The 11,700-nt window shown below is 44.1% G+C and overlaps 1 protein-coding gene across 1 annotated transcript in view; it reads right to left on the bottom strand.

Moving 5' to 3' along the window:
- Acaca (acetyl-CoA carboxylase alpha) overlaps positions 1 to 11,700 on the bottom strand; it is a gene marked incomplete at its 5' end in the record, with an annotated part of 230,860 nt that overhangs the window by 9,176 nt on the left and 209,984 nt on the right. The window contains 3 exon segments of the mRNA XM_013519172.1: positions 1,504 to 1,640; positions 8,905 to 9,075; positions 9,860 to 10,014. Coding sequence (XP_013374626.1) covers positions 1,504 to 1,640; positions 8,905 to 9,075; positions 9,860 to 10,014 — 463 coding nt within the window.

The raw sequence follows: 11,700 nt of genomic DNA, 5'->3' as shown, positions 1-11,700 counted from the left end.
AAAAACAAAAACAAAACAAAACAAAGTAAGTAAAAGAAACAGCAAAACTTCACAAAAACAACAGGGGCACTTACAATGGAGCCTGCATGAAAAAGATGCCCATAGCTAAATGTGGGGTAATGTGGCATCAAAATAAGTACAGCAATTATAAATTGGTGAAACAAATAGAAATTCACCAGTTCTCACCAATAATGTATGCACAAATGTATATATACACGGGGATAAAGACTTGCTTATAGAATGTGAGTGGTGACTGACAACTGGAGAAGCAAGGTAGAGTTGCAAAGTTATCATTTTGCAACCTCACTGTAAAAACAGGTTCAGGCAAGATTCATCAGTAGATGCCAAATCTAAGAGAAAACTTTGATGGAGCTCAAGGTACAGTGGTCCCTTGGTTCATGAACTTAATTCTTTCCACAATTTGGGTCCCAAACTGAATAGGAAGAGAACCAAACCAAATTTCCCCACATTAAACCTAGCCACTGAATTCAACTTGCCTCTTGTCCAATTTGGTTTGTGACCAGAATTGTGGAAAGTATTAAGTTTGTGAACCAAGGTTCTACTGCATTTGCATGGCCTTAAAGTATCTTCCTACAGACTACGCATGGGGAAAAACCAATGATACTTGGTGGAGAAATCGGGTAACATCTTGATTGGCAGATGAACATCATACGCCTCCAGATGGGGTGCTCTGTGAAAGCCACGTTATCACATATGCAGTATTTTGGCTATAATGCATAATCCATACCAAATCACAAGGAAACATCTGACAACTTTAAAATAAACAATATTCTATAAATTGTTTTTTAGTGGTGCTCGGGAGTGAACCCCAGGGCTGCCTTTATGCTCTAACACTGAGCTATACTCTCAACTCACTGTAGATTTCAGATAAAAGCTTTCAGTCAATATCCAATTTATTGAAGTTGATTATCCTTCTATGGCTATACATGAGAATATGCCTATTAGTGAATCTAGATAGAAATGATAAAGCAAACGGTAAAATGTAAGTAATGGGTAAATCTAGGTACAGATATATAGTACAGATATATTGGCCAGGGATATAGCTCAGCAGCACAAGCGCCTGCCTCGCAAGCAGATATATAGTGGTATTCCGTGTACAGTTTTTAGGTTGGTAACTTTTTCATAAGTGAAATATTTTCAAATAGTTTTATTGAAAACATCCCCTCGTCAGTGCTGCTGGAAAGCTACCACACATTCAGCTTTCTTTCCTCTCAGAACTGTTCATCCAGTTTGAGCATCTGTATTTAGAACTAATAAGCAGGCACCGTGAGCTAAGTCTTCATCAAGCTGAGATGACTAAGTGCCCAGTAGCTATGAAATAACTGTGCCTGGGGGCTATACCTGTATGTATGTGTCAGCTACAGCAGTCTCAGACAGCAAGAGACTATAGAGATGGACATCATCTCATGATTTCTTCTGAACTTTTTATTCCAAAGAAATGAGCTCTATTGGCCTAGAGGGGTCCTCTGCTGCTGGTCTCACCTGCGGATCTGCTTGAGAACGTAGTCTCTGCTGATGTATTTGATGTTCTCCTCTATTACTGAGCGAACACCATCTTCTTCTGTCAGCTGCTTCTCCAGCCACTCCACCAGATCTTTATTATTGTCCCAAACATAGGCCTGCAAACAGATGACTCATGGTCAGACACCAGGGGTCAGGCCAGGCCTGGACATCTGACCTCTCTAGATCTGGAATGTTCACTCCTAAAGCTTACTTGAAAGACAGTTACTAAACTTCCTCTCCTGTTGGATTGTACGGGGAGGAAGAGACTGGCTCTCCCCTTCCCTCCCTGCCTGCCTTTTGAGCTACACAGATGTGTATTCGAAGTCTCCATTTGGGCTGTCCCAGGGCATCAGATCTCATACTGGACTCTGTCCTGCCAGACCCTGGGTGTCTAGCCATTTCACAAATGCTGGAAGAGCTCAGTAACCTGAGAAGTATGAGACAAAGAGACCTCAGAGGGAAGGGCTGTTTATCAGCATTTTGCTTTTAGAGGAATTGAGACACCATTTCTGAAGTGTGACTCTCCAGGCCCAAGAAGGCCTTGAACTGTGCCGCAGGCCTAGCTGTGGCGGCCTCCTGTGGTCAAGCTACAGGCTTTTAATGAGATACAGAGGTGGACTGATGTGAGGCAAGTCTCACTGCTACCACAGAGCACCACGGCAGAAACCTACCTTGTATTATTAGCTATGGGAATATGCAAAAGGGCCAAGGAGTCTACAACCCTGGAGGCCTCAACAAACTACCTCTTGTCTCCTGTTTTTCAAGATCATTTAGCTGAGTATTTCCTAGGTAGTTGACTACATAATAATTCAGGAGTGTGTTAGAAGCCTAATAGCCTTCTCCTTGCTCTCTTCTCCTCTCATTTTCTTTACAAATCATTTAGGAATCGTTTTGTTAATGGTTTCCGGAAAACCAAGTACCACCATTAGGGCTCATTCATATTTATGTCATTTTGTTTGGGTAATTAAACACAAAGCTTGTCATTTAAAGGTGTGCTATCCTTCTCTGTTATCACTAACGAAGTCAAAGTCAGAATGACAATGAAGTTGATGCTGTAATTTAATAGGTGGGTTCGCTGGGGACTCTGAGGCTTGCAATGTGGTTACCGGAAACCCAGATACAAGCAGTGGCACAAAAGCCACAGCCGTAGCTACAGTGCCTAAAGGCACAGAGAAAGTGTTCTTGATACAGCCTCTTAAGAGTTTTCCAAAAGCAAGGCACTGGGCACAAAGCTGTTTTCCAACCTTGTTCATTCTTTAAAAACCATGTGTCTTCAAACTCTCACTTCCCACCCGTGTGGTGGTAAGCTGTGACGGGTTATTTACTATGTGTAATTTCACCGATTTCCACACTTCTAAAACCCTTATAGTCCTTTACATGTGAGTGGTGCTGGGGCCAAGAAGGCGCAAACCTGAGGGAGCCTTTCCACCTCTCCATACTTGGCCCACGACTAACATCCCCAGGGCTCAAGGGCAGGAAGATGCTTCACCCATAAGAAGCCACATCCACCCCTGCTGATAAGGGGTGGGAACAGCACTGTGTTTCCCACTCGGTATGTGGTAGTCCTAACTCATTCAGGCCAGTTCAGGGATGTACCTGGACTCAAGACATCTTCATTTCTATCTCCATCTCTGGTAATTTAGACCTCTCCATGATTTGAGAACTTACACCTTCCCAATTTAGGGAGCTTCTGAGAGACGGAAAAAATAAAACAATGAATGCTTCTTGTGTTTGAGAATGCAAAAGGAAAAAAAAAAAAAACCCACTAGATTTACCCAAGAATCCCAAAGCCTTTAGTTTAAGAGAATATTTAATACTCTTATTAATCATTTTTAATCCATTTGCTTTTAATTAAGAAACAGCATGATGCTTTCCTATCAACATATGCCAGGGAGCAGATTAATTGTGGCTTAAGATAACTCTCCTTGATTGGTGTAATGTATTAGCTAACGAGATGCCTGCTTCTAACAATGCTCAGACACTGCACTGGAAAGCCAGCTACCCTCTAGAGAAAACTCCTCTTCCTTCCCCTCCTGAAGGCAGAAAGTATTCAGGTGTTTAAATTAAACATTTAAAAAAGTTCCCAGACAGGATTAGAGCAACATACTCCAAGTTTTATAGCTGCTTGAAAATATGGGCTTTCTATATAAAAGATCTGCTATTTACTCAAAGCAAAACTCGACAGCAGCCACCAAGCTCAAACCCAATCAAGTGTAGATCACAGTCCAGATACTTGTGAAGGCAGGGATCAAGTCCTAATCAACTGTATTTTTAGCCAAAGTAAACAAACATATGCACCCACAGTGCCCATGGTTCTTCTCAAAAGACCTAGGAGCGATTAATATACTGTTGTGAGCTATTTGTTCTAGCAGGGAAAAGCAAGTTGCCTGCTACTCTCTTGAGAAGCCTTGAACTCACTGTGCAGCCCAGGCTAGCCTTGAACTCATGGTGATTCTCCTGCTTCAGCCTCCCCAGTGCTGGGATTACAGATATGAGCTACCACGCCTGGCATTCAATTTGGATTTTAAACAAGTGTGAAATGTTGGGGTACTAACCTTGCGACAGGCCTGGACCCATGTCATTTGCATGACACTTATCCCAACCAGAGCCCTGGTGCTGGCACTCTACCACTGAGCATATCCCAGTCTCTTTTATTTTAGGTTTTTCTTTTGGTACCAGGCAGGTGCTTGTGCTGCTGAGCTATATCCCCTGGCCCATCCCAGCCCTTCTTATATCTTATTTTGAGACCATTTCCCTGGCTGGCCTTGAATTAGCAATCTTCCTGTCTCAGACTCCTATGTAGCTAGGATTATAAGTGTGCACTACAGAACCTGGCCTCCAACAGAACACTTAGTACCAATAAAATATCAATAATTAGAACACAGCCTACCCTACAAAATGTGTTCAGACACTTTCTTATCAGTGGACAAATATCTTAGGCACCACTTGGCCTCACTAACTGTTTATACTAATTAGTCTATCTTATAAAATCTAAACGACCTGTTAGAAAAGTTTCATTACTTGCCAAGTATAGTGGTACACGCCTGTAAACTCAGGACTGTGACAGGCTGAGGCAGAAGGACAGCAAACTCAAACCCAGCCTGGGCAACTGGGCAACTTAGTGAGACCCTGTCTCAAAATAAAAAGGGGCTGGAGATACAGCTCAGTGTGAAGGCCTTGGGTTCAATCCTCAGTACTATCATCACCACCACCACCAAAAAAAAAAGTTTTATTACTAACATATCAGAGAGCTGTTCTCCTTAGGAAGGGCCAGGGAGTGACCAGGGTACAACCTAACCTTGCTGTGAGCCCTGATTACCATTCCCCACAAATAACACACCTTGTGACCTGCCTGGGGAGGCTCCTGTCAATGCTGACCTTGACTACAAGAGCTGCCTAGTAGGTGCGGTAGGGGTGGGATGACATACACATCTGGCAGTAAATGCATACAGCATTTTGGGAAGGTATTTTCAATATACTGTGCTACATTTACAAGGCTAAGTCTTGCTCAACAGAAGCTTTGGAAGCAGTGCGATTTTTTTTCAGAGCCTTTGGAGTAAACAGCAAATGGTTATATAAACCTCAGTGGCTTTGGAACCCCATTTCCTGGAAGCTACCCTATCCAGCCCCAGGCCCACAGTAAGATGGAGCAATGGTTTCCAAGTTCTGTCTTCCCTCCGCCTTCCCTGGCCTTATGTAGTTTGGTTCATGAAACTTGGCTGTGGGTAGCTTGAGGCCAGTGGAAATCAAGTGACCCCATCGGTGGTGCTTTTTCTCCTATTATCCTTACAGGGACCTCCCCTGAACATTCATTCCATTTGGAAGTCCAAAATAAGAGTGGTTAGTCATCTGGACAGTAAGAATGCATTTTTATTTTTTTTAATTTTTTTTTTCCGGTACTGGGAATTGAACTCACAACCTTGCACTTGCCAGGCAGGCGCCGTGCCGCTGAGCTAAATCCCCAGCCCCAGTAAGAATGCATTATGACATCAGGCTGTGGGAACATTAGAACAAGCCAAATCAAATGTTCACTGAACATCTCCAGTGTTCGGGAGCCAAACCCCTGCCCATCATGAAACCACACACTCTTAGTCTATGTTGTTATTTTTTAACTTCTAACATGCTGTGCTGAGGGAACTGCTCCATACTTAGGTACACAGTATGTTTCTGAAACTCACTGAACCCTGTAAATCATAAATATTCCCATTGTATACATGGAAAAATGGAAGCTCAAACAACATGCCCAAATCTCAGTAAATTGCAAAGTCCCAAAAGTTAATCCACATTCTTCTTATTGTTCCATTCAGAGTCCTAATCTCAACATCTACTACTGGGGTTGGGGGTGGAGATCAATGAGCCTCTTTGAAAAACCACATCTCAAATTGTGAAGCTAAGAATTAAGACAGAAAATATGCCCATGGAACAAATGTGTGCCATGTTCTTATGATCCAATTTAAACCACAGTTCTTGTTATATTTTCCAGGCAGCTGTAGTGATGCTTTGCTTCTGCCTGCAGTGAAACTATGACCCATAAACCCTACTATTTCCTACAACAGGATGATCCCAGTGGATGCACACAGAAATCCCATAACTCATGTTAACAGATACCTCTGAGGGAAACGAATTACATTCCTCAGTTACATAAGATTACAATGTCAATTTTCTGTCCTAGAATCTCCTTTTTCAGGAATAAGATTAAAAAAACAAATTCTCCAAGAAAAAAAACCACGAAGCATGGCTGTCACTACATGGCTTTTCCCACCAGTAACCACAGGAAGAATGAGAGGGCCATTTCTTGATGGGAAGGCAGGGTCTAGGCTCTGCCAGTCTTTGCTTTTGAGTTTCATAGCACATATCATCTGTCACTTTTTGGAAAAACAACAAAAAAGGTGGTTTAAAGCCATTTCCTAACACCAAGCAGTTCTATGTCAGCCCTTCAGAGGCAGCACAGATAGCTCCTGAACACCGCAACACTATTCTCTCAAGGACACACAGATTTTATCACCCCACCCCTACCCCACTAGACTAGGTCCTGCTGAGCCTGCAGAATCTGGAAGGAGGTTTCAAAGCTACATGCCCTGACTTCATAGGCTCTCCCATCCTTATATCCTTTCCTCTGGGTGGCCTGGGATGAAAAGCTGAAGAGAATGCTATCTTTTGGGTGCAAAGGCAAGGAAAATACTTCAAATTCTTGTGATAGCTGGTCCCCAGTACTTGGGCAGCTGCTTCCTGAACTATGGGGCTGGGGGTTTCTTCTGTGCTTGAGTCCTAGCCAGAAGCCTGTGCACATGCAGTCAACTGTTCTCTCCAATGACAAGAGATAGCAATAACCCGTTTCTTCAGCTACACCATCCCTTGGGAGCAGGCTGCTAAGGAGCAAGTGAGGGACCTATCACTTCATGCTTGGAGAGAAGCTATTCCTTTTTCTCATCCTTGTGTCTACCGAGGCTGTGCACGTCTATTAGTGACTAATGTGGTAGGAAGTGTGCAGGCCTTCCCTGGCCACACACACACATACACTCCATTTACCTAGCCGGCCACTGTTAACTGAAGAACAACCTCTTATTTTACACTTGCGTGACTTTCAATGCCAACTTCCACTAGAAGCTGCCAGTAGCCACTGACAAAATTGTCTCACTCAATTATGATGCCACAGACTGACCTTAACCTGAACCAAATGTCAGAGCAGGTTGCACTCCCCTGCTGCACATCTGAAATATTCATCTAAAGAAGCTTTCCAGTCATAAAGAAATGAGCAGACTTAACACAAAGGTGAATCTTAGAAGCACCCACTTCAGTGGCTTTAAAACTGATGGTGAATCTTGGGGTTTCTTGCTGAGAACTATTAGAGAAGGCACTTTTCACAAAGAGGCTGATATGCCCCTTTTCTTAGGCCAGGACCCTTAAAGCCACTGCCAGGCAGCCTTCCACAGTATTCTAACCTAGTTGTCACCAAAGGATTTGATCAGAATGACAAATACATTTCAACACGTATCACTAATACGTGGCAAAATATATTATAATTATTATCATATTCTGGCAAAATATACATGACCTATATGATTTAATCCATATATTCACTAGTAATAAAGTTAATTTCTTTTTCTTTTGCCATGGTGCTGGGCACATGCCAGGCAAATGCCCAGACACTGAACCACCTCCCTAGCCACAAATTTCTTTTTTCTTAAAAAATATGTGGAACTAAAGGTTCCAGCTTTTTCTTCCAATCCTCCTGTTTAACCTCTTGTGTAGTCCTCTACCCCGGTCAAATGTACAAGCCTTTGCTACATCCACCTGTGAGGCAGAAGCACCAGGAACACCATCTCAGCGAAGTCACTACTCAAAGCATGAACACGTTCCACACGATCACCCTGAGATAGTTTCCAGTGAACAAGCTGGCCCTGTCCTTCCAGGCTAGACACTAGTTGTTGTTTTAGCATCTCCTGCCTGTGTTACTCTCACGTCCTTAGCATCCTGGTTCTACCTCTTTCAATTATGTCTTCCACAGCTCCCCATGTGTTTTTAAAAATAGATATCAGAGCATGTCACTCTGCTGCTCAGAAATCCTTAGTGGCTTCTTGTAGACCTCAGGACAAAGCCCAGACTCCCTAACAGCTTACAGGGCCTTACATGATCAGGTCCCTCCTCCTGTCTTCTTATCTGGCACCCAATGTATGAATTGCATTGAAACACGTGCAGTTCCTTGGAAGCATGCTGCTTTTGCTATCATGTGTGGGATCACACTATTGCTATTTTGTTTTGTTACAGGGTCTCGCTGTGTAGTACAGGTTGGCCTTAAGCTCACTTATATAGCCCAGACTGGCCTCAAACTCACAGCAACCCTCCTGCCTCAGCCTCCCAAGTACTGGGATTACAGGTGTGCACCATCACGCCTGGCCTCCACACTACTGTTTTTGCCTGGAACGTTCTTCCTGATGTCACTTTTGGTCCAACCTTTTCTCTGGTTCACTTCCACTTTGTTTTTAAGTCTCTACTGAGACAGCACTTCTTGAAATCTTTCCAGACTCTCCCTCCTGCTTCTCTAAGGTTGAGTGTTGGCTCTCAGAGTGTGCTGTCTTTAATGTAGAACCTCTGTCTCTTCTGTCTTCCCACTGGGATGAACAGACAAAATGACATCTGCTTCTTCTGCTACCAGGTCTCCATGGCTTAGTGTGGCAACTGTAATAAGCACTCAAAAAGTTTGCTGAATGACGTATGAGCCAAAAATAGCGTGCCCACCTCTTCTGACCAGATGTCACATTACTGGGCTGTGTGTGGACAGGATATACTTCGGCCTTTAGGGCCTGAGGATTCTTAGATGACACTCAATGCGACCTTCAGGTGGGGATGAAGAGCACAACATGAAGGTGTCCCACCTACCTTCACTGTTCCTTCCACTTCCACAAACCAGCGCCTTAACATGGCCTGGATCTGGCCATCAGTCAGCTCGGGGTTAGCATTGTGGATTTTCTTCTTGACCAGGTCCTCCAGCAGGAGACGCCTCAGCCGCCAGTAGAAGAATGTGCGGGATGTTTTCCAGTCCAGGATGTCCTACGCCAGATTAACAATAAGCTTAGACATCCAAGCCCCAACCCCTGCTTAGCGTTCAGCCTGGAGGAACCCCACAGACATAAAAACTTACTCCCTAGGTAAGAAGTTAAGAGCTGATGGTGAGCTCCCAGCATGCATAGTGGCCAGTGTGGTGGTGCATGACTACAATCGCAGCACTTAGGAGGCTGAGGTAAGAGGATTGCTATGTGTTTGAGGCCAACCTGGGCTATATAGTGAGACCGTGTCTCAAAAACAAACCTACAGAGGTCCACTAGCACAGAACTGTAGCCCACATGCTTTGGTGACTGTGTGTATAGCCATGGGCCAGGTGAATGCTAACCCTGCCTGCCCATGACTAAGACATTCTGAGGAAGAGAATAAATTCCCTGGTAGCCATAGGGGAAGGAACTGGTTCTGAGTAGAAGACTGAAACCACTTGCATGGAGATCAAAGGTGAAGCAGCTGCTGCTGGAACCTTGATACTGTAGTAATCCATAGTCTGAGGACCACGTGAGCAGCTGTATCAACGAAGGCTTACATGACTCATTTTACTACCAATGAAATGAAGCTTGCATCCTGGAGTCCAAGGAGACCTAAACCATACACTGTTTTAGGATAATAATGGATATAGAAAAAGGAAGTCTAAAAAAAGTTAAAAAAGGATTGATCTGCACAAGCTATTTTAATCTGATGCCAACAGCTCCCTGCCTGTGGGCCAACGTGTATGATACACTCACTTGTGAGTCTCTGACAAGTCAAGAGAAGTAACCACCATTGTACTTACGTTAATAACACCCTTCTCTTGCATCCGGCCTGGTGTGTCATGCAAGTCAGCAAACTGCACGGCTACCTGATGGTAAATGGGAATTAGGAATTCTTCCCGCTCCTTCAGCTTGTTCTCCAGCTCCTTCCGCTCCACTGGGCTTAGCTCTGGGGTGCCTGCAATTAGATAAACTGCCTGTCACAGTCTGGGATGACCAAGAATTTCTACACAGAGCAACCACAGCCCAGGGAAGCTCAATGCCACCCTGCCTCCTTCTCTCTGCAGCCTGATTCTCCATGGTCCTCACCACCTCCTTGCTGCGCAACGGGACTCTACAAGATGCCAGTCCTGACCTTACTTCGTTTGCCACAGGGAGTCCACGTGTCCTTTTTTCCCTGAGAAAACCACAATGGCAGTCCTACTCCCTGGGCCACTCCCTAGCAATCGCAAATAATCACCTAGAAGCCTGCACATCTCATCAGATTGTTGACTTAACAGTCAGATCAGACCCCTCCTTCCCAATAAGAGACCAGGGCTGGCACACTGACACCATGCCAATCCCTGCTGACCACCTTTAGAGAGGCCAGACCATTCTAAGTGTCACACGTGTTCTCCTGTGCTCTGAGCACAAACCAGCAGCTCTGGTTTCCCCATGTCTACAGGAGTTACCTGCCAAACTGCTAAGCACCTGAATAACTCCTCAAGTTGCAAGCTACAGTATTTCACAGCTTCTGATTTCAGGTTTGGATACTCTTAACCACAAATTAGTAGAATCCAATCTAATTAGAGCCAGATCCATGTGTCTCAAGTTAGCTTGGTAGATTAGCCCCTGGTTTCCCACCTGGCCTGTTACTGACAGCAAACCCTGACCAGAGTAACAAAGACATTCTAGTCTTGGGCTAAAAGAAGAGGAAGAGGAAAAAATACTCCACAAGTCCCATTTGGATCACTTTAGAATTCCTATAGGAAGGAGGGCCCCCTCCCAAACAACAGTGTCTTAGTAGAGGTGTTGCTATGTTGTGCTTTTCTTCCTAATTACTTTCAGAATGGGATCTGCAATCAACACTGAAAATTTAGCTGACTGCTTAGTAAGGAGGAGTAAGTCTAGCTGAAAGAGCAATAGGTGACAGCCCCTGGTGTTGGCACAACCTGATGTGCTTTGTCACCAAACCTGACAAATACATGAGCACACGTGATGGGATAGAGAAGAGAAAGGTCTATTTCTTGCACGCCTATCCGTGAAAAGGCCTTGTTTTTTATGCCACTATGAATCATATGCCATAAATAGCCTTGGGCTGCCGAGTGAGCCAAAAGTATTACATAAACACATGTTAACAGAACAGGGACGTAACTATTACAACTATGAGTTTTTGGATATTACTTTTTTATGAGTTTTTGGATACCCAACTCCACCTTTTTTTCCTTTAAACTATCTCTATTTTACAAGTGTGGTGAAGGGTGCTAACGAACATCTTTCCTTGGGCGCTCACACAGAGGACAATCACTGACCTGCTGCCTTAGGATCCTGATGCCTCAGCAGCCTTTCTTCCAAAACAAGTGAACAGAATGATCACACTGGGCCCCACGTCATGGGTGACACCTTGGGCCTTGCATTCTACTATGGCCCTGCCTGACAGCTAATGACAGCAGAGCTGTCAGGTATCTTCTGACAATGAGACTTTCTTAGCATGCCCTTGGTAGGGAAACTAACACTCTTGCACCACCAAAAGGAATCAAGACCTTGGAGAAAATACTTGATTCTAACATGGCAAAAGGGGAATACAAGATGAGCCTTGGAAAAGAAGCCAAGGAAACACATGGTTGGGACATGTTAGATTTCAGGAGTCAGTCTGAATGTATTC

The sequence above is a fragment of the Chinchilla lanigera genome, unplaced genomic scaffold, assembly GCF_000276665.1.
Source record: "Chinchilla lanigera isolate Chin_1 unplaced genomic scaffold, ChiLan1.0 scaffold00050, whole genome shotgun sequence".
NCBI lineage: Eukaryota > Metazoa > Chordata > Mammalia > Rodentia > Chinchillidae > Chinchilla > Chinchilla lanigera.
Note: the sequence above shows the minus strand (reverse complement) of the source record. Positions and strands in the feature narration are given on the sequence as shown.